The 24,408-nt window shown below is 40.3% G+C and overlaps 1 protein-coding gene across 1 annotated transcript in view; it reads right to left on the bottom strand.

The window, feature by feature from the left end:
• Positions 1-24,408, bottom strand: part of ADAMTS12 (ADAM metallopeptidase with thrombospondin type 1 motif 12) — a 569,738-nt gene that overhangs the window by 32,893 nt on the left and 512,437 nt on the right. The window contains 4 exon segments of the mRNA XM_043975705.1: positions 8,406-8,579; positions 17,861-17,875; positions 17,877-18,014; positions 22,251-23,432. Coding sequence (XP_043831640.1) covers positions 8,406-8,579; positions 17,861-17,875; positions 17,877-18,014; positions 22,251-23,432 — 1,509 coding nt within the window.

The following is a 24,408-nucleotide window of genomic DNA, read 5'->3' as shown; positions in this document are numbered from 1 at the left end:
ATTTTCACCTAGGGCAACCCGCACAACATTTTTGGCAGGGAAGAGAATGTAAGAAGATCTCTAAATGGGTATAGCTTGTGGGGAGATAGAGTGGTCTGATCCTTGCTCCATGGAGTTGAGAAAGAAGGTGGGACCCTATGAGTAGGATGCCATGATGACTCTGTGGGGCACTGTGTGACTCATGAGTGGTTTCACTAGGTTTTGGTGTGGGTCAGGTGAGGACAGAGGCAAAATATGAGTATTGTAGTCATAAGGAGGAATAGTGACCTCTCAGGGACAACAAACCCCTGTCTGCCAGATCTTATTGCCTTGAGACAAAGCATTGCTCACATCATGCTAGTTATAACTCTAATTGGGATAAAAATGCTTGGTCAGAAAGCTTTTTAAAAAGGGTGTTTAACACAGAAAACACCACTTATTTTCAAGTAAAATTTAAAAGTCAAGATGGCAGAAGTCCAACATTTAAAATTAATGTGTTTTTATTTCGACTAGATCTGATGGCCCACAGAAAGCCAGTACACAATCTTTATTTCATCTTCTACCAAGATGGGAATTTCCTCTTCCCCTCAGCCCTATGTAGGAGGTAGCAGATACCTTACTAGATAGTGTTTTGGTAATAAACTTGTCCACATTATGGCTAATACAGTTGAGAGAGGCTCATGTAGCTCTGATGTATAGTCTCTAAAGCTCATAAAATAAATTCAGAAACAAGTGGGATTTCTGAAGCACAAATCTACAAAATTTACTTGAGATTTTTGCTCACTTGAACAATCTTATCAGATACTTCATTTTATTATTATGAGGCTGTGGAGGAGGCAAAGAATTTACAAAAAAGGCAATTAAGTATAAAATAGTAAAAAAATAGGCCAGTATCATAATGTACTTATGCTATGTACTATATCAACAAGGAAATTATGCTAAATTAATATTTCAGGACTCAAAAACAACCACTAAACAGTTATTTTTGAATTCCTGTACCAAACTTTCTCTAGAGATAAGATTTCTATTTCATACTCGTTTAGCTTATTTTCTTCCTGGAAAAACAATGGTACCTATTCTCATTTTTCTCCAGTAGTTTACCCAATTTGATATAATCATCACAAAGAAAAGGCCAAAAAGCTCTCAAAACTCTCTCAGCCAAAAAATACTGATCTCCTTCCCCTACTGAGAGATATGACAGTCAAGAACACCACTCTTTCAGAATACAAAGTTATTTAGAAAGCATTATGAAGGGGGATGGGTAACATAAAGAAGAAAGGGGGGAATAACAGTAATATCACTTCACAAAACAGAAGAGTGGTGAAAATCTACTGAAAGCTTATCATGAGACCCATAAGATAATGTATAGAGATAACTGGAAGAACAACCAAAAAAAGAACAAAAATTAAATAGCTTTGCCGGCATTTCTACAATAATCTATTTTCTTCATTGACAATAATTGAATAATCCCTCAGTCTTTGATAGGAGGAAATGGAGAAATGCTTAAAATGATGAAATTGAAAAGAGCAGCTGGTCCATGTTAAGTGACCATCAAGGAATTCATGACAGGGATGATATGACTTTGAAAGCTCTAAAGAACCAATTTCCAAGACCCCTGAAAAAAGGAGAATTTCAGAAAGAAAGGGGAAAATCATGGATGAAATTATTGCCCCCCAAAGATGACCAAAATGCCTACTTTATTATTTGTTTGTTTTTGTTGTGGTGGTGGTGGTGGTTTTGCAGGGCAATGAGGGTTAAGTGACTTGCCCAGGGTCACACAGCTCGTAGGTGTCAAGTTTTGTACTCAGATTTGTACTCAGGTCCTACTGAATCCAGGGCCCATGCTCTATCCACTGAGCCACCTAGCTGCCCCCTCCTACTTTATTATTTCAATAAAACTCTTCATAAAATAATTCACACATGTATTGGACCATGCTTGTTGAAAAGATAATAAGGGAACACGTTCAGTGCTCAAAATCCATTGTCAGAAAACAGGTGCTATCTTTATGTGATTGGCTGAAAGGTGTAGAGAACATAAAATTCTGCTGCGTTGATTATTTGCTGATTAAAAAAAAAGTAGGATGGGACAGCTAGGTGGCACAGTGGATAAAGTACTGATCCTGGATTCAGGAGGACCTGAGTTAAAATTCAGCTTCAGACATTTGACACTAGCTGTGTGACCCTGGGCAAGTCACTCACCCTCATTGCTCCCCCTCCCCCCAAAAAAAACAAAACCCAACAAAACAAACAACAACAAAGAACAAAAAAGCAGGATAGAGAAAAATACAGCCTTACAGCTTTTTCATGGAACCTCCTATACAAGGGTTAATGCAGTGAAGTAACCCTCCCTTATAATAACATTTATCTGCTGAAAGGGACAGAAAAAAGAATAGTTGTGTGAAAAACACAAGAGAAGAACAGCTTGAGAAGAAAGACATGACTCAGAGAGAACTTGAAAGAAAAGCAGTTCCCCTCCCCCAGAAGCAAAATAGTGAATGACAGAAGAAATGGTTGTTGTACATGTTTCTCAGAAGCTAATTTACATAGGACTTTTTAGGACTTTTAAAAGTGTGTATTACTGGAAAAATGGAATCAACAACTGTTTGGGGATCACTGGACAACTGCATACTGACTGTGTCACATCTAACAAATGTGAATTTGGGGTTTCTTAACCTAAGATAGAGACGGGTCACCAAATATAAAGCGGAGAGACCAAGAAGCCAGAGAATTAGCAGCTGATATTATAGTGCTACAGAGAGAAGGTGGAGAATCAGAAGATAAGAGAAACCACCAGAGAAAACTGAGAGAAGGTAACGTAAGCTGATGGGATGAGAAGCTGAGTGAAGAGCAGGGTGAGACAGACAGCAGAGCCAAATGAGAAAATGCTGACTAGGGAGAGACAGGCTATGCAGCTGATGGAAGAGCTGAGCTCTGATAATGTGAACTGATTGGACAATGGAGAATCCTACATTGTTTGCAGGCATGATTGGGGAAAAGTCGGCCTTACTTTTCTGTGCCATTTACAGAGTAGAGTGAGAGAGGGGGAAAACCCCTTACAGGTTTGCTTATATATCATCCTTTGATGTCTTCTTTATCTTTAGAGGGAGAAACTCCTAAAAGTCAGAGTATATATCTGAATAGTTTGCAGTCCCCTGTGTTAAGTAAGTGAACTTCTTTTACTCAGATGTAATTCTGCATAAGCATTCATCTAAGGGAGGCAGATCCCAGACTTAAAGTTCGGGTTTATTGAAAAAAAAAATGTAACAGTGCTTCAGCTCCTGAAAGTAGCTGAGAAACGCTTTGGCTGTCTCTGAGGAGAGCAAAGAGATTCAAAAGAAGAATGGTTCTTCCAAGTGGGTGATGTATACTATGGACTGTTCTCTAGATCAAGGACTTTAAAATTCTTCAATTCTAAGTTGTGAGTTTATGGATGACACTGTGATGATTGTTCAATATACCATAATACTATAGGGCCTCCTCAGTGAGATCTACTCAAAACAGATTAGCTTAGCAATGCAGGTAGGAAAAATCAAAAGGATGAATACTTATTGTTCAGCTACTAGCATGCATCCATATAATGAAATTCCATCTTTTTGAATGGGTTGCTCTCCATGCCCATAATACTGTCACTACTTATTTCTGCCACTTGGAACTTCTTGGTCCCTTCAAGGCTCAGCTCATGTGTCATGTTCTATAAAAAGACTCTCCTGATTCTCTTGTTTGTTAGCTTTCCCCCAATTACTGTATATTTAGTTTGTATCTGGACTGCATTTACTTATCTGTAACCATGTTGTAAATCCTCCTCACTCTCTATCTCTAATAGAATGCGTTCTTTGAGGATGGAGACTCTCTCATTTTTGCCTTTGTATTGCCAGTACCTAGCTGATGCCTAGAACATAAAAGGTGCTTAATAAATGCTTGTTAATTGTTTAAGCAGCCAACCAGTAGTCCATCAGTATATATTTCTAGGATAGGTACTGTAAATGGACAATGAGCTGACCACAGGAGAGAATAAAGAGTAGAATGGATTGCATCTGGATGTTGGCAGCCCTTTTATCCCGAGCCTCTCCCTGACACAAAACTCCCATCTTTTTAAACACCAATATTCTTTAAGTGATCTTATTTTTAAAATAAATTTTTATTGATATTTTCTGTTTCTTACATCACCATAGTATCCCATGTGTCTTTCCCCTCCTAGTAAGCCATCTCCTATGAAAAATAGATAGATTTTGGAAGGAAAAAAAAATTTCAGCACTGCTGATCAGACTTTGAAAAAGTTGGAAAACAGGTATAATGTATAATACCTATGGAACTCCCACCTCCATGAAGGGGGAAGTTGTAGATGCATTTTCATATTTCTTCATTTGAGTCCCACTTGATCTTTACAATAGTGCTACTTTTACTTTTGAATTTTTGGTGTGTAGTTATTCTTTTCATTTATGTTGCTCTAGTTACGGTGTATACACGCACACGTTTTTGCCTTTGCTTCACTTAATCAATTCTTTGTTTGTTTGTTTGTTTTTGGTGAGGCAATTGGGGTTAAGTGACTTGCCCAGGGTCACACAACTAGTAAGTGTCAGAGGTCGTATTTGAACTCAGGTCCTCATGAATCTAGAGCAGGTGCTCTATCCACTGCACCACCTAGCTGCTCTTACTGTATCAATTCTTATAGATCTTTCTGTGCTTCCATGCATTCATCACACTTACCATTTCTTAGTGCACAATAACATTACATTCAGGTTGTCACAATTTGTTTAGTCACTCCCTGATACCTAAGATTTGAAAATAAAAAAGAAGTCTATCACAAAAGAGCTATTATCAATATTTTGGAGTATATGGGGACTTTTTTCTTCTTAATGGCTTCCTTGGGGTATAAGCTCAGTAATAGAGGCTCTGGTTCAAAGAGTATGGGCATTTTAGTTACTTTATTTGCATAATTCCAAATTGCTTTTCAAAATGAGTTTTCCATATTTTTCTCAAACTCCACAGGGTTCTATGTTTCATTAAGTGTTGGATCATTTTCCTTTGTTTTGAAGTATTTATTTATGGATGCCTGAATTAATCGACTAGATTTGGAGGTCATATTTCCTGTTGTTACTGTTTTTCTTGTTGATTTATCTGTTTATATTCAAGGTCTTTGAGTTTTCTTCCTGAATCTTTGGTACTTTTTAGTCTTTTCCCTCCTCATTTACCTTATCACTCACTTCCCGGCTCCCTCCCCTCTGATTGTGATTTCCTTGTGGGTTGGATCTCAAAGCATCTAAGCCCCCTGATATATTGGGTGATTCATGTTTCACCAGTCTAGGTCTTTTTTTCAAGTGACTTGCCCAGGGTCACACAGCTAGTAAGTGTCAAGTGTCTGAGGCTGGATTTGAACTCAGGTCCTCCTGAATCCAGGGCCGGTGCTTTATCCACTGTGCCACCTAGCTGCCCCCTCAAGTGACTTTTGATGAGTGATCAGAACTGCCCTCAGTTGGATACTATTCTCTTTCCCTCAGACTTGGTGGAATGCTGCACAGTCCCCCATATGCATATTGTTCCATTATGGTGATTTTGTCTCCCTCCCTCATTTCCTTAGTTCTCTGGGTCAGCACCAACAGTTCAGAATCTGTTTTACCCAGTACCACCAGTTCAGAGCTTTGTTACACTGGTGTTTTCAGGTTTTAGCCCCTGGGTGGCTGTTGAGGCCAAAACAGATTTCCACAGCCTGGAGCTCAGATTTACACAGCACTGGAAAGAGGGCAGGGGGCTAGGGTTGGAGGGCTGGGTTTTAATGTAAGCCTGTGTTGTGTCTTTGGGTTTGTTAGGGCAGCCTCACTGCCAGTAGTGTGGAAGGTGAGGGTGGGGTGCTATGTGAGCTCAGAAACAATGAGTGTCAGTTTCCAGGTTTTCTTTTCTTTTTTTTCTTAACCCTTCTTTTGGATTCTGGGCATAGAAGATCATGGAGACAGCAGAAGTTGCTTTATCTTTAGTGTATAACTTCTGTTTTGGAAGGATCTGAGAGGTTGTAGAGATCAGAGAAAATGTCTAGTCTGCCATCTTGTTGCTCACATGACTTGGAAATGCACAATCCAAAGAATAAAAATTTTAGGTCACCCGATAGAGTAATATGTATGGTGGACAGGAGGAGGCTTAAAAAAATGATCTAAAAATATCACCAAGGAAAGCTAAAATGAGGAATCTCAGATGAATGAATGAGGCTGCTAGCAATATAGAAATAGACAAAAGCTATTCTTATTTATATAACACTATTTGCACAACACTTTAAGATTTATAAAAAATGTTTTCCATAAGTTTTTGTGCCTCAAAACTACTTTTTGAGATAAATACTACAATCAGTCAATCAAGGACGATTTATTAAGAGTCCATTATGAATGAGACACTGTGCTAAGTGCTGGTGATACAAAACAGCAAAAACACAATCCTTGCTTTCAAGAAGCTCACAGTCTAAATACACAAATATGTGCAAACAAGCTATTTAGGGTATAAATTGGAAGTAATCAACAAAAGGCAGGCACAACCATTAGGGAGGATCAAGAAGGTTTTTTTTTTTTTTTAAAGATGAGATTTTAGCTGGGACTTGAAGCCAAGAGAGGGAGGTGAAAAGGGCATGGGAGATAGCTAGTAAAAATATCAGGAGATGGAGCGTCTCGTGTGACAAAGCAAGAAGATCACAGGCACCAGATTTCAGAGTACTGGACAGGGGTAGATATAAAGTAAGCTGTAAGAAGATTGGAAAGGCTGGGGGAAGGGTCAGGTTATGAAAGACTTTGAATACCAAACAGAGCATTTTATATTTGAGGAGGTGATGGGGAACCACTTGAGTTTCATAAGACCTTGCTTTAGTAGGAAGATCATTTTGACTACAAGGATCATTATTCCCCCCCCCAAAAAAAAACCCCACAAAATGACCTAGAAACCTTGGGCATTTAGAACAGATTATCACACCCAGCTCCAGAGCACAATGGATGCATCACCAAGGGTGCTTCTCACATAAAGAAAACAAGGACCAAATTGTGCCTCAATCATTAGCAAAGAGGTTATGATAATTTTTTATAGCACAATGATCTATGATCCACTTAGCCAGAATGAAAAATCGAAACAAAACATTTAGCTCAGATATCATTGCCATTACAAGGACAACATAGATGTGGCATGTGATAAGCTCCATGATAGCTCCCCACAAGGAGGGGAAGGGGGAAAGGGTGAAGGCAGCAGATGTTTACCAAATGAAGTGATGTGGAAACATCCTGGAATTCTGCTACTGCCATATAGTAGCACATACAGCATTATGGGTCGATTTTGGCTCTTCCCATATCACTTTCTAACAGATTCCATGTTCTCCTGTTTTTCTTACTCGATCTTTCTCTATGTGCCATTCCTTCCAGGTTATCTGACTAGATTATTAGAAGTCAGAAATTCTCCAGTTCTAGTCTTTTCATGGCCACTGACCATTCAGTTTCAGATCTCTCCAACTTAAATAGAAATCTTAATTGATAGTTGCATAAAATCTCACTTCAATCCACTTTATCTAGCCAAACCTAGAACTTGCTTCACATATCATATCACCATCCACCAAAGCGGCAGATCTACAACAGTGAAGGTATGGACTTGCCAAACAGTACCTGATCCGTGCACAGATAGCCGCTCCCGACCAATCCTTCCTTCTTTCATCTCGGTGACTTGGGAATAATGATCAAATTAATACTGGCCTTGCTACTGGTGTAGTAGGTCTTGGCAACCAACTTGCCCTTTGGTTCCACGCACAATGCCTGTCACTGCCTAAGACCCAAACTCCTAGCTCCAACTATGCTTAGTGTTTGTCCTTTATTCGGACTATAAGCTTCTTAAGTGAAAGAGGCTTTTTCATGTTTAATATTTGTGGCTTGGGCAGTTAGAAATGGTATGCTTGGTAGAGTGATGTGGGCGGCTTGTTGGTCAGGAGACTAACCTTTATAGCTTCAAATCGCAGCCTCAGACACTTACTAGCTAGCTGTGTGACCCTGGGCAAGTCCCTTTACCCTGTTTGCCTCAGTTTCACATCTGTAAAATGAGCTGGATAAGGAAATGGCAAACCTCTCCAATATCTTTACCAAGGAAACCCCAAATGTGGTCACAGAGAGTTGGACACAACTGAAATGAACATTTGTACACTAATGCCTAGCATGGTGCCTAGAACACATTAATAAAACTTTGTTAAGTCTTAATCAAGTATTTAATCTTCTAAATGATAACAAGTACATGGTATTGCACAGGGAGATTCAAGTCCATTTTTACTTTTCAGGTAAAAGGCATTTCATCATAAAGGAGATAGCATACTATGACTAGTGGAGTCAAAGGACCTGGGTTCAAATCCTACCTCCACTGTGCCACCTAGTTGCCCCTGTTGACAGCTACTTCTAAGAGGCTGTGGTCACTATCTGTACCTGGCTCCAGGGCTCTGTCTTCCACTCGAGACAGGGCTCTGTGTTACAAGTGGTGCTCAGCTGGGGCTTATCTTCAAGTAATTGGCAGTGAAATGGCCTCAGGTTCCGGTGGTCATGGCTATTCACACAACGAACTTCCCGAATCTTGATTCCACCACCACAGTTTCTGGAGCACTGGAAAGGAACAAGAGCAAAGAGAAGGAGTGTTGGACAAGTCAGGACTTGATCCACTTGTTCCATGGGCAATCTCTTCTCAGATGACAAGTTGTCCTTGAGGCTAATGGGAAGCTCCTCCTTGTTTGTGGTTAAAAGACGTTATTTACCTTTAGGAAGAAAGAATGACTTTCCTTTCAGCAGTTTAGTTTTACATGTCACTGACTATTATGGGTTAACAATTGTAAATCACAAAAAAATGTACTTTTTCTTTTCTTCCTTAAGTCTTAAGGTAATTTAAAATAAATACTAATACAGATAATTTTAAAAATCCTTATTTTTTCCTTATTTATTCCATTAGAATCTAAGCAACCATTTTCAGGAAGCTGGACCACAGTATCTCTACCCTGGGACATGAACGCCTGCAACATATCAAAGTGCCATTCCCCACTTTGTTTCCTCTAGTGGTGAGGAGGCAGATAATTGCCTCATCTTCCCTCTAGCCATTGTGTATTTGTTAGTGTCTCCTATGAATGACGTTTTCTTTGTCGTTTTTTATCTTTCTCAGGAGCCACTTCCCTACCTAAAAAGACCTCATTCCTGCTCCATGCCGAGCATGGAGGTCTGGTGGAGTGGTGGATGGAGTGTTGGCATGTGCCATATAAATGCTTATTCCCTCCCCTCCCTCTGTCATTACCACAATACTTTACAGTGGTGTACATGGAAGAGGTCAGCTTACTCATTCAGTCCCTATTACAACCAAAGGCAGGATTCCTCTGCCCTTTGACCTCTTCCTGGCTTTAATATATAAAATACCTATAACTACTGTAACAATTGGAGTGACGCCACCTGCTGGAGAATTACTGTAGGAAAGTTCCACTATGAGGAAAAGGCATCTGAGAGCAAGCCATGCGGCTTTTCCTTGGCGTCAGGAAGTGACGTTTGCTCGTGGGTCCTGTCTATCAAAGCTACCAGCCAATTAGCTTGGAGCTGTGTGTGCACATGGATGGGGGATGTTCCCAGTTTCACAAGAGGCTTCTGGGAAGAAGGAGGAAGTATTGGGTCCTTTTTTGTTCCTGACCTTGCCATGGCGGGTCTGATGATGGGGTCTCTTAGAAATAGTTAGATTTTTACCTTTCTCTCTGATCCTAATGCTCTTTAATAAATACTTAAACACTTAAATACTCTTGATAAAGCTTATAATTTATTGGCGACCATTCATTAGATATTTTAGACAGACTAACTAGAATTTTAGCCGCTTATACTACCCTCTGCTAAACACCTACATTTGTGGGCCCATACCTACCCACACCCAGAAGGTAATGCAATACAGGACAGGGCAAATAGCCTTTTCCCTAGAATCAAAGCTTGGCAATTGTTTGCTAATGCTGGTCTTACTAATTCTCTAGTGCAACATTGATAGAATTATAGAGTCCAGAGCACCTTGTAAGTCATTTAGTACAATATTTTCACCTTATAGATAGGAAAAATTGAATGTTTACCTAAGGACATAAAGCTAGTGGATACCAGAAGCAGGACTTATATCCTGGTCTTCTGACTGTAAGTTCAATGTTCCTTCTATTGTACGCTGTCTCTCCTAGACTTGGAAGGTTGTCTACCTGCTTTCCTACTCTTATCATACCTGTTACTTACACCTGTCTAAATAGCCTTGATTAGATCTGACCTCTAGTCAACTTAGACCTTCAGTATCTGCTAGATACCTCTTGGTGGCAGACCATATCTCTTTCAGTTCCCCACATTCTTCAGTCACCCAGTGGCAATTCAGATAACCTCCCTCAACTGCTGAACCGTAGCTGCTAATTCATATCCTTCATGCCCTCTGTCAGTGATAATTGGGTCACTGAACTTTTTAATTAAGGAAGCTGTACTCTTACTAAGGGCATGCCCCTGGCTGCTACCATATTAGGACTATTAGCATTTTGGTTCTGTGCTCTTCTCTCTAAAAAGATTAAAATGCCTAGGAAATGATGTGTTGTGGGAGATATCCATGGCCCCATGAGTATTGACAGGGAGAGAACTGGTGCTCTGTCCTTTCACCAAAGGATTTTTTCTTCCTTTCATCATTGGATAAGTTCAGTGGAAAATATATTGGATATGGAGTCAGAAAACCTAGGTTCAAATTTCAGCCATGCCACATATTACCTAGGAGATGTTGGACTGGTCACAACCTCTGTAAAAATGGGGGAGACTGGATCGGACTATGTGATCTCTAGGGTGCTAAGAAGTGATACTGAAATATTGCATTTCCCCTCTCTCTGTGAGGTCCTGGAGACATAGACCAGAAATAATCTAGCTTTCAGGTCTTAGTGTGTAACTCAGAAAGACAGAGAGAAAGTGGACAGGGAACAGATGGATGGTTCTCACCTTCTGTAAATAAATTGTGTTTGTTTTTTCTATGAAAAAAAAAAAAGTAGAGAAAGATCAGCCCTGACCCAATAGCTCAAAAGCACACTGTAAAACTTCTATTTCCCTGTAGTGCAATGAGCACATGTAGAAAAAACAACTGTCAATTTAAAATTAGCACCAGAACAAATGAGGTAAAGACTACCACACAAAGCAGTCTTTTGTTTCCTGCAAACAGACTTCAGGCAAATATGACAGTGCAGAAAAAAGGTGAGGGGACTCAATAAAAATTTGCAGGACATTCATAGACTAAGGAGTCTTGTGACCTTTTTCACTTATTGCCACAGTCTCTTCTTAAATTTAATTTTAAAATTAGTATTTTTTTTTTGGTCAAAGAGTATGTTTATTTACAAAGAGAAATGAAATGTGTTATTATACTAAAGACAATAATTGGCCAAGGTGCTCCCCGGCTATCTTACTCTATTACATTCTCAAAAGCTCCAAGATTGGGTTAGTGAAAGAGAAGTGATGACATTAAATTACTCCACTCCTAACACTGTTTTGTCTTTGTGTACTAAATGCCAATTGCCTAAGTTCATCTCCACAGTGCTCAAATAAGTGTCTTTTAAAAAATCTATATGCTTCCTAATGAAAGAAGACATGGATCAGGCAGAGGGCAGGGACTGGACTAATGAAAAAATGGTTGACGATGTAACTGTTGCTACTGACCAGGCCCAATAATTTTCCAGCTACTGCAGGGCAGTTACTCAACTGATATAATTTCCAAACGAAATCAAGTTAGAATGATAAATGCCACTAGCTGGCTGGAGCCAGTGGTGAGACTGAAATGAAATCACAACTTTCTCTTCCTGGCATTTTTATGATCTATGAAATCATTTCAATGTGTTCCCAGGTTAAATTCATTAACAGTGGGTGGTTCAAAACCACAGTGATCATTTCCCCTGGCTTTGCATACCCTAGGCTTTTTCTGATTGCAAAATGTTCTCTTAGGGTAAAAAAAAAAATGCCCAATACATTAAATCTACCCCAAAAGGCAGAAAAGATATTTAGCTTATCACTATATTCCTGCCCTGTTCTCACACAGAAACACTGGTGTTAAAGACCTAAAAAGGTCATACACTAAGAGAAATTGAAGGAGGAGGGCTGTAGGGCAGTATAAAAGCCATTTCAGAATCTGATTGTCTATCATCATTTGAGATCTAATATCAGGAAGATTTTCAAGGACAAGGCATTGGGCATTTGGTCATTATTCTCCATAGACTTTGATTCCATTATTTAATCATCCTCCCTCAATCTTTCCTTCTCTATTCTAAGTGACCCGAATCTACTAAATATGTTTTTTGGAAATATTGACAAAATGCTTTGGTGAGGAAAAGTTTCAGAAAAGTTCCCTCTTCGAGGTAGTGGTAGAGGGATAAATAATATGTCTCGAGGAGGAGAACAGAACTAGGAGAATAATTTACATCATGAAAAGACATTATAGAGAAAAACAACTTCAAAAGATTTTAGGACTCTGATTAATATAATGATAAGTCATAAATTGAGTGGGCTGAAGATGAATCATGCCACCCAACTTCTGCTAGAGAGGGGATGGATTTAAAACCAGGAAAAGACATACATTTTTGGACATGGCCAGTGTAGGAATTAGTTTTGCAAGTTTTGTGTGTGTGTGTGTGTGTGTGTAAGAGGGAGAGAGAGACAGAGATGGGGAGAGGAGAGAGAGACAGAGATTGAGAGAGAGAGAGAGAGAGAGAGAGAGAGAGAGAGAGAGAGAGAGAGAGAGAGCGAGAGCGAGTGAGCAAGCACTAGTACGAGCATTAGAACTTGCTTATGGTTCTTAGGGGCAAAGGAGTGAAGCAGTGGGAAAAATAGGCATTTTCTTATTTGGCTCATCTTTTCCGATTTCTCCCAATTCCCCACCAAGGCTTCTGCCATGGTGAATAATTTATGAGAAAATGACTATGAAATAAACTATGAAAACTGAGCACAAGTGAACAGAGTTTAGTTAGTGCCCTGAGGACATCTTAGTAAAACAGATACCACTGGAACTCTTGAGTCAAAACCCTTGGTCAGGTGGGGCCTACCCAGGATAGGGCTAAGGTTTAAAATTTTTCCTCCATATAGCCAGAGACAGCTTTTCTATGTGCAAACCTCAGTAATGGTTAGTCAAAGACAAAACTAAGAAGAATAAAATAACAAGGGAGGTATTGGCCCCAAGGAATGAACAAAGAAGCTGCTGCAGTAGCTGGAATAAACATGAATGTTACTGGCTTCCCATGGGAGAGCGGAAAGAGGAGTTAGGCAGGGGAAGTAGCTACTCACAGGACTCTTTAGAGCAGGGAATTCTAACTTTTTTTTTTTTTTTGCAGGGCAATTGGGGTTAAGTGACTTGCCCAGGGTCACACAGCTAGTAAGTGTTAAGTGTCTGAGGTCGAATTTGAACTCAGGTCCTCCTGAATCCAGGGCCAGTGCTACATCCACTTCGCCACCTAGCTGCCCCTAACTTTATTTTTAACACCATGAACCCCCTTGGTGAATTCTGGTGAAGACTGTGGACCTCTTCTAAGAATAAGAACATCTGCTAAATGATCTAGGGTGCATAAATAGGATATTAAGTATTTAGTCTACCAGCTTCCCTGCCTGGGCCCCAAATATCTTTGATACTCTTTAAATTGATTAGTTTCACTGTTTAACGTATTTCACAAATTAGAAATTAATTTGAGTTAGCAACTATATTTCTTTAAAATTTAAATATTCCTGGAAAGTAAAGGGAAAGGTCATTATTTTTAGTCATCATTTAACCAAATTTCTTTCCTTCTATCATAGAACAGAAGGAATCAAAGGCCAACTGGTCCAAAAACTACCAGAACAAGAATCCCCCTCTATATTATATGTTTTTTTGTTTGTTTGTATGGGGCAATGAGGGATAAGTGACTTGCCCAGGGTCACACAGCTAGTAAGTGTCAATTGTCTGAGGCTAGATTTGAACTCAGGTTCTCCTGAATCAAGGGCTGGTGCTTTACCCACTGTGTCACCTAGCTGGCCCCTATATTATATCTTTCTACATCACATCTGACCTATTCAACTTTTGTTAAAAGTTTTCCAGAGAGGGGTGAAACTCTTACCTCCCTAGACAGCCCATGTTATTTTTTTTTTGATAATCATAGATGTTAGGAAGTTTTCTTAACTCAAGCAAACATTTGCACATCTTTGCAACTTGCACCAACTGTCCTTGGCTTTTTCTTCTGAGGATGAATAAACATGATTTTGGCCCCTCTTCAATGGTAACAACACTTCAGATCCCTAAAGACACCTATAATGTTTAAGTCAGCTCTTTTCTGGGCTGAATATTCCCAGTTCCTTATATTGATCCTTAAAAGGCATGAATTCAAGGCCCCTTGCCATTCTAATTCATCCATCAATCAACAAGTAAGGGCAGCTAGATGGTACAATGGATAAACCTGGAGTTAACAAAACTCAAGTTCAAATCCGAGTTCAAATCTGGCCTCAAGACACTATCTCTGTGACCCTGGACAAGTCACTTAACTCTGTTTGCCTCAGGTTCTTCATCTGTAAAATGAGCTGGAAAAGAAAATAGCAAACAACTTCAGTATCTTTGCTAAGAGAACCCTAAATGAGGTCATGAAGAGTTGGACATGACTGAAATGAAGAACAACAAGAAAGACAACTACCTGCCTGACATTGGCACTATCTCTTTTGTCTTTCCTAAAATGTAAAGACCAGAACTGAACATAATGTTCCAAACATGATCTAGCCAGAGAATAGGATAGAAAGCTTATCAATTCCTTAGCCCTTGACATTGTGCATCTTTTTTTTTGTTTGTTTTTGTTTGTTTTGTTTTTTAGTGAGGCAATTGGGGTTAAGTGACTTGCCCAGGGTCACACAGCTAGTAAGTGTTAAGTGTCTGAGGCCGACATTGTGCATCTTTGAACACTAAGGTTATGTTAGTTTCCTTGAATGCCATATTACATTCTTGGTTCATATTAAGCTTACTGTTTGCTATCCCCGCCGCCCCAAGATCTTTTCTAGAGTAACTGCCATCTACCCTGCTTTTTTTTTTTTCCTACTTTTTTTTTGGCAGGGCAATGAGAATTAAGTGACTTGCCCAGGGTCACACAGCTAGTAAGTGTCAAGTGTCTGAGGCTGGATTTAAACTCAGGCCCTTCTGACTCCAGGGCCGGTGCTTTATCCACTGTGCCACCTAGCTGCCCCTACCATATTTTTCTATGTTGAATTTCTAAAGTTAATTTTTGAACCTAAATGTAAGATATTTTATTTATTCCTACTACATTCCAAATTGTTAAATTCAGCCAAATGCTCTATTTTAGCTCTTGATTCTCCTTCCTTGTGTTAGTCTTTCCATCTTTCTGTTATCTACAAATATGAAAAGTATACTATCTATCTTTATTTAAGCCATTTAAAAATTTAATAGCATAGAACCAAGCATGGAATTCTGTGACTTTCTACCTCTTAATAGCTGATATAAGGTCATTAATTACTTTTTCTGTACATCCATTCAACCATTTCTGAATCCACAAAATTATACCATTAACCAGCCCACATCTTTCTATCTTTTCCATGAGACTATCATGAAAAACTATCATTTGCTAAGATCTAGGATACCCAACATTAACTCACTGAGAAAATGGAAGTTTTGATTCATAAGTGAGAGAGTAAAGAGAGGGAAGAAATTTTGGCACATGCATCACAATAAGTATTAAGGAAAGTCAGGTATTATTGTGGGGACTTTGGGGTATACAAAAGGGAAGAAGAGGGTAGCAGGAATCTGTTTGTTTTTGTTTGTTTTGTGAGGCAATGAGGGTTAAGTGACTTGCCCAGGGTCACACAGCTAGTGTCAAGTGTCTGAGGTCGGATTTGAACTCAGGTCCTTCCGAATCCAGGGCTGGTGATTTATCCACTGAGCCACCTAGCTGCCCCTGTAGTAGTACTCTGAATGGTAGAAGAGAAGGAGGATCAGATGATAGAAATGTATGGAAAAGGAGATGAAAGGCTACCAAAGAAAGAAATTTCACTTCCTTTCCAATTTTTCTAGGTACCTCATCATTCCCTTCTTCTAGAGATCAGATAGGGAATCGTCTCTCCCTTGGCAAAATGGATACCAAGATGGAGGAAAAGTCTATGTTTCTGTCTATGACTGTACCTTGTTGAGACAGAGGTGGTAAGGATCTGTTTGAGACTTCCGGTCAGTTTTTTTCAACATGAGGTTCTTTCCTGATAAGTATCCTGTCCATAAATCAAAGAGCAGATCTCCTTTTCCCAGATCTCTATTCCTTATGTTTCCCAAAATGCTAGAACTTTTCTGTCATTGCTGACTGATATCTAATTATGCCTATCCTCTCTACCTCCCCACCACCCTCATATTCCCATCATCTCAGGTGACTGACATCTGTGAATAATCTTGTCAATCATTAGAACTGGGGCTGGAGGAAGGCAATGCCATACTAGGAACAAAGACTAGTCTGGTTTGGGAAACTGAGTTTCTCTGCAGCTCTGAAGTCCAAGGGGCTATGATGAGCAGGAGAATACATTTAGGAGTGGAGAGTCATCCCAGTAAGGTCAATCCCAGATTGGGAGGCAGGGCACAGGAAGTATTGGCAAGCTCCCTGTTTATCTGACTCAACCTGTTTCCCAGAAGCTTTCAGCCTTTTATTGCACTATTTGCATTCCTGGCCCCGTCCTCTGTTTATGCACAGGAGTGTCACACCACATTAGATTCCAGATGCATCCTTTATTTCTTGACTCTGATAAATTCATGGGACCAAGATACCACACAGATTGCATCAAGAACAATGGCCTTGGGGCAGCTAGGTGGCGCAGTGTATAGAGCACCAGCCTGGAGCCAGGAGTACCTGAGTTCAAATCCGGCCTCAGACACTTAACGCTACTAGCCTGTGTGACCCTGGGCAAGTCAACTTAACCCCAATTGCTCACTAAAAAAAACGAAAAAAAAAAACCCCAAAAAACAATGGGCCTTGGAAAAGGGGGCAGTATTAGGTCCTGCAACAGGTTAGAATAAACAACTTTCTACTACAAATAAAGGTTGTCTTATTCTTAATTCTGACTGACCCCTTTAAAGGAGCAGCATCCTTCCAAATGATCATGTCTACTTTATCCTTAAAAACCCTCTCTTAATCCCACCATACCTGCTAGCTATAGTCACTTATCTTTCTCCCTCTTATGGGGGAAAAAACTTGAAAAGTCATTATTGGGGGCAGCTAGGTGGTGCAGTGGATAAAGCACCGACCCTGATTCAGGAGGACCTGTGTTAAAAAATCCAGCCTTGGAACACTTGACACTTACTAGCTGTGTAACCCTGGGCAAGTCACTTAACTCTCATTGCCCCACAAAAAAATGAAAAAAAAAAAGACTCAGTTTAAATCACCATCTTCTGCAGGAAGCCTTTCCCCAGTCCCAGGTGCTAACACCTTCCCCTTTCACCTTCATTTACTTTGTGCATGTATATGAATATATACTATATACCTGCATATATAAATATATACAAACATACACACACATAATATGTATATGTATATATATATATGTATATATGTATATATCTCTTCTATGTATAAAAGCTATTTAAGTGTTGCTCCTTGAATGTTGGAATCAGTTTGGCTTTGCATCCTCAAGAAAAAGCAAATTCTTAACAACTGCATTTTGATTGATTGCCTATGAAGGATGAGGAAAACCACTCCTTGTTCCTTACATTTTCATGCATTGAACTGGCTTTTCTGACGTCTCTTTACTATGAAAATTCTGTATGTGCACTGAAAGGAAAGAAGGCAGGCTTTTTTGTGTGTTTTGTGTTTGCTTGCTTTGCTTTCTTGTGAATCTTAGGGAGTCATTTCTCAAGATCAAAGCTGAGCTTTGACTACCTTGCTCCAGTTGCCCCACTTTCCAGCCTGCACAGGGGCGCAGGTGGACATCTCTTGGCAGGGTCGGCCTCTGAATGGACTCACAGTCAGAATCAATCTGAGTGCTGCATTCCACATGTCTCCAAAGAGCACCTAAGCCACAGGTTGTGGAACACTGTGGGAGAGAAAAGGAAGGGTAGACTGAGCAAGATACACAATGACTACACCAATATAAGCAAGAGCAACATTCAAAATGTTGGATTCAGATGAATGGCAGTGACTAATCTTGCCCCAAGAAACAGGATGAAACACCTGCCTCTCTTCTTCACAGAGAGGGAGAGAGCTATGGAGTGGAATGGTGCGCTAGCTATTAGATAAAGTGGCTATTTTGGGATGGCTTGGCTTGACCGCTTTGTTGTATTAAAAGGGAGGGCTCAATAAAGGAGGGAAGGTTTATTAGGAAATAGTTGTTGTGCAAAAAATAAATCAGTCAATACTTAAAGAAATAAATTAAGGCTATTTACTGGAAGGCCAAATACTGAAGCTGAAGCTTAAATACTTTGGCAACATAATGAGAAAATGGGGCTCATTGGGAAAGGTCCTCATGTTGGGAAAGACTAAAGGCAAAAGAAGGAGGGGAAGGGGCAGCTAGGTGGCACAGTGGATAAAGCACTGGCCTTGGATTCAGGAGGACTTGAGTTCAAATCCAGCCTCAGACACTTGACACTTACTAGCTGTGTGACCCTAGGCACCTCATTGCCCTGTAAAAACAAAAACAAAAAAGCAAACAAAAACAAAACAAAAGGAGAAGGGGATAGCCGAGGATGAGATGGATTGATAATGTTGATGGAAGCAATGAATATATACTTGGATAGAATTTGGGGATACTCCAGGCTGGAAGGGCCTGGAGTGCTATGTAAAATGAGGGGTTGCCCTACATGATCACTGAGGTTCCTTCTTTTCACATTCTGTGATTCTGTTGAATAAAGGGAGCTATCCATCCATGAACTTCATGTGGAGCCCTTTTGAAGTATCAGGGTATGGACCAACCTGAAAGGAAGGTATTTCTGATAGATGCCTTTTTATAGCACATTGTTGGGGTCAGGAAGTTGATCACAAATCCAAATTTAAACCTTAGAAGAGACCTTAGAGATTGTCATGTTTGATCCTTCATATTCTGGGTGAGAAACTGAGGGACAAAAAGAAGAATTGGCTAGCTCAAGGTCACAAAGATAATCTATGGCTAGACTCTACTGTAAGAGCATGGCTTTTCATAGAGGGGCACAGCAATATAGGAGCAGGGCAGAGATAGTAGCTTCAAATTTATTGACAATTTCCAAACTGTTATCCATCCATTGTCCTAGTTCTACAATTCCCTGTACCATGGTTATACTGAATACAAATTTATGTTTTTTCTGGAGCTCTGGATCTTGACCAGTTGTGGGCATGAAGAAATATAATCAATCTATTCCTATCGACACTTTTGATTTAGGTATCAATGGAAAAGAAATTGCCAAGACACAGGGATGGCACAAGGAAAGACTTAGTATGTAATTAACAACAAAGTAAGACCTTACTAAATATCTCCACTGAAGAGAAATCTGCTGTCTCTGGAAGTAGGCAGTTCCACTCTTGCATAGCTCTAATTGTTAGGAAGTCTTCTCCTCATTGCTCCTAATTGGAGCTGAGCCAAATGAGTTTAATCTGTTCCTAAATTTAAAGACAGATATCATGTTCCCTTATCTCTTCTGTAAGCTCAAACATCCTATGTTGCTTCTGACCCAGTTATAGCACATTATCTAGCACTCTGCACCCACATCAGCTTGTCTATGCTTCCTAAATGGTAGTGACCTTGTCAGGGAGGAGAACAGCAGACCGAGGGACCTGGGATCACACATCCAGAGCTTTCTGGCTATGGAATCCAGACCCTCATTTCAAGCCAGAGAATCTTATCCAAAGTCACAAGTCAGTAATTAGGGGGTGATTTGACCCTAGGTCCTCTGAGGACAGGTCTCTTCAATCTTTCCCACTCTGCCACCTGTCTCAAGTACTTTAGCAAATCCTTAGAGCAAATCTTAGAGTCCACAATAAGGGACTCTAAGATTCTCTTAATGCTGTCTGGGATAGCATTAAGTTTCTCAGCTGCCATATTCAACTGGAACTTTGTAATGAAGTTTTAGTCTCCTTAAACTCCTAGATCCTTTTCATAGAAACTTGTGTAGCCGCACTTCTCGTGTCCTGAATTTGTGAAGTTGATTTTTTGAACCCAGAGTGTAGAACTTTACATTTAGCCCCTACTGAATTTCTACTTACCGAGCTTAATTTATCTGTGATTCCAGCATACTGAGATCTTTTGAGAGCTAAACTTTGTTATTCACATGTCAGCTGGTCTAAGTTTATGAAATTTGGCAGGCTTGACATCTCTGTCTCCATTGATAAAAATGTGGAATCACACAGAGTCCAAGACATCCCTGAGGCTTTCACTGTTGTTTCAGTTTCATCACTTGAAAAATGAAGGACAGAGCTGGATAAGATCTCTAAGCTGGCTTTCTTTCTGAAATGTTATGATTCTATTAGATGTTTCTACAACTACTCTGCATTTTAGTGATTCATCCATTCACTTAGTGGCACATTTATTATCTACTATGTACAAAGCACTTGTCACACTATTGCTGTGCTCTGTCTTATATGCCCCATAAGTCACGAGGCAATCTCTTCCTGGAATACTGCTGGAAGGAACTCAGAAACTCATGATTTGGATATGTTCTATAACACAGAATCTGATCTTGCAACCTTGTGTTATCCAAGGTGAGCAGAAGGGACTGGGACCCTCTCCCCTTCTACCCCCATCTGTGTCCCTCAGTCTTTTTCAAAAAAGTAGAAATGGGCAACAGGGGCTCTCAAACATACCCTAACATAAATCAACTACTGTTTTTTTCTCTAAGAACTCAATGAATTATCACCACTAATGTCTGTCTGCTCATGCTTTCTTTTTCTTTTTTTTTGTTTTTTAGTGAGGCAGTCGGGGTTAAGTGACTTGCCCAGGGTCACACAGCTAGTAAGTGTTAAGTGTCTGAGGCCGGTTTTGAACTCAGGTACTCCTGACTCCAGGGCTGGTGCTCTATCCACTTCACCACCTAGCTGCCCCAAGCTCATGCTTTCTTGACAAATATACTCAGGCCAGCCTTTGACCACTCACTTACCAAGCACTAGTAAGGAGATTATGTACTGGGAATGGAATAGAGTGGAAATAATGATGGATCTGGAGTCGGATTACCTGGATTAAAATCTTGGCTCTCTGATATTTACTCTGATATTGAGCACATCACTCAATTCCCATGGGCCTCTCTTTTTTCCTCATCTATAAAATGAGAGGGTTGGACAAGATTTCCTCTGAGGTTCCTTCCACTGTTAGGATCTAGGATCCTAAAGGACCAGTGCTATTGAGGTGCACTCATATTCCCTTGAAGATCCGGCCCCCCCCCCCCAAAAAAAATCTACCTCTCCTGTCCCTACAGCAGCCTAGGTCCTGAGCAAAGTCACTGTGCTGAGCACTAGGGATTATTCAAAGTTAATTAAAACATCATTTACCTCAGGGAATTTGCCATCTCATGGACACACATGCACACTCCTAACAGCTTATTCTTTCGTACACACACACACACACACACACACACACACACACACACACACACACACACACACACACACCCCTATTTTACAATCAAGGGACTGACTTATAGAACCCTACTGTACCTGACTCAAAAGTCATGGGATTTCTAGAAAGGGTCTTGTCATGGGCTTTTCCATCTCAGTTGTGCTTACCTGATCAGTTTTAACCATATCTGCACATATGTATCAAGTTTATTGGTCATTCTGAGACAAATAGCTTGTTAGTGCTAGAAAGGAATCTGGAGGCCAACTCCTTCATTTTAGAGTAAAGGAAACTGATGCCGGGAAAGATAAAGTGAGGGGTCTCTTGATATCTAAGGAGCCCCTTTTAGAAAAGCATTCCTTCTTTTGCACTATGCTCCATCTGCCACCCACAATTGGAGTTGTAGTTTTGCCCACTATTTATTATTTTTTTTCCAGATTGGATCACATTTTATAGTGAAAAGGGCACTAAGAAGGTTAAGTTTCTAGCTGTTTTCCACACATCATCAGGTGGTGAAAAGAGTTCTGGTTCCAGAGTCAGAGGAACTGAACTCAAAGTCAGTCTCTGGTGCTTCCTGTATGACCGTAACTACTTTGTATGACGAGGGAGTGTGTGTGACTCCCTTGGGATTCACCTTGTCTAGACTTCAGTTTCCTCATTTATAAAATGAAGGAGTTGGAATTGATGGATCTAAAGGTCCCTTCCACTTATAGTTCTATCATTCTGTTTGCCAGTGATCCAAATGAAGCGTCTTACCTCACTCCAGTTGCCCACCATCCAGTAGGGGGTGCTTTGTGTTGGGTCGGGCACTTTGAGGTGCTTATAATTGGTGGCATTCAGCAAAAAGCCCTCAGCAATCAGATTCTTTGCATCCTCCTCAGTCAAATCAGATTCAAGGCCTTGTGATGGAGTCTTACTACTCTTGGATTCTGTTTCCACATGAGTTGGCAACTTCTCATGTGGCATTGATTCAATTTTCCTTCCTGGTGGTAGCTGCAGGAGGGAAGGTTTTTTGGTGACTGTGGCATTGACATCCAATGTGCCATATTTGAGAGTAGCGGGTTGTTGGCTGGTCCTTGTTGAAGACCACAGCCCATCTGCTGTTGTTGTGTTGAATGAATGCCATGTGGCAGGATCACTGAGGTATGGTGTTGGTTGGGGCTGGGGTGGCATATTGATGGCATTTATAGGTGGAGGCTGGTCTGTGAGGCTTTTGCTCTTGGTCCACGTTACAGGACCATCTGTAGTTTTGTTCACATGCTGGTCACTGTCTTCTCCTGAGCCACTGTGGACTTCTATTTCTGGCCCCTCAGGTAAGTGGTCAAAAACGGTAGTCACTTGCAATGTCACTGGACTTGTGGTGAATGGCAACACAGGAATGACATCTGTTTTGACCACGAAGTCCACTTTAGAGGTAGATGTCCTTTCTGAATGGGAAACATTTCCTTCACTAGTTGTAATTCTGCTGCTTGTCTCAGTACTCACAGACCCAGTAGTAGGATTGGGCTGCAATGTGCTTTCAGGGGGAACAACGGAAACATTGGGGTCTAGTTCAGAGGGGATTGAATTATTTTGCAATTTTCCTCCTGCAGCATCTTGATCTTTGGAAGACATAGTAGGACTTGTGCTAATAATTGTCATAGTGCTCAGGCTTACAGATTCAGGCATCATAGTTGTAGTAAGAACTGTGGGACTTGGTGTAGGGGGAGGGATGGGTCTTGAGGGGGTCGACTTGGGTTTGGGTAGATTTCTTCTATTGGATATTGGTCTTCTCTTGGGTTTCAGAGGAGGGATTAATAGTCTCCGGCCAGAAGGACACTGTTGTAGACCACACAGGGCTCGACTATTGGGTTTCTTTGTGAAGTCACATGGTTCATCATTGTTCTTGGCACAAGTGACATTTCGAATCCTCACTCCTCCACCACAAGAAACAGTACACTGAAAAAAAAAGCCAATAGTTATTCTGGGTGAAAAAAGAAACCTGATCCTCATGCCTAGGACCTCAAAGAAATTATTGAAAGCCGAATGGAAATTGGGTAGCATCCTTAAAATAAATTATAACTAGAGCTGTTCAATAATGGAATAGGCTGCCTTTTTTTTTTTTTTTTGGTGAGGCAATTGGGGTTAAGTGACTTGCCCAGGGTCATACAACTAGTAAATGTTAAGTAATCTGAGGCCAGATTTGAACTCAGGTAGACCTGAATCCAGGGCCAGTGTTTTATCCACTGCGCCATCTAGCTGCCCTGTAGGCTGCCTCTTAAAAGAGTGATCATCCTATTCCCAGAAGTGTCTAAACAGACACATAACCATAATATCAGGAAAATACTAAAGGAGGAGTTCCCAACATTATGGTGGGGGGCTGGGGAAGAAGATTGGACTAAATAGATGACTTCTAAGGTCTTTTCCAATTCTGGATTTGTGACTTGATTTTGAATCTTGGATTAAGGTCAAAACATTCAATACCATTTCAAGTAATATGTATATTTCATGACTCCAAATATGCCTATAACCATACTAGGCCTGCCTATTCTTCTCACTGAATGGTCAGTAATCTGACTGAATCACCTACTTTGACTTGGCATCATGTAGACATTACCATTGGTCTAGTAATGAAGACAAGGTCAGAGTAGCAAATGTGGGAGGATCAAGTATTGTTTTTATGGGCTGCAGAGAACTCTCATGGCCCTGATGAATGTTAAAATGACTATATTTAGCAAACTCCCTTACTCCACAATTTCTCCCAGGAGATGAGATCACATTTATCTTCCAAGATAAAAACTTTATCTAACCATCAAGGAGATAATGTAGTCTCAAGGGATTGAGAACCTGTGCAGGAAAGAATAGCTCTATTATGTGGAGTGTGGAAATGATCAAAGCTGGAGGAAAAGCTGTAGGCAAGATGAATAATCACTTT

Source organism: Dromiciops gliroides, chromosome 1, assembly GCF_019393635.1.
Source record: "Dromiciops gliroides isolate mDroGli1 chromosome 1, mDroGli1.pri, whole genome shotgun sequence".
NCBI lineage: Eukaryota > Metazoa > Chordata > Mammalia > Microbiotheria > Microbiotheriidae > Dromiciops > Dromiciops gliroides.
The sequence above is the reverse complement of the archived record's forward strand: the minus strand, read 5'-3'. Positions and strand labels throughout refer to the sequence as shown.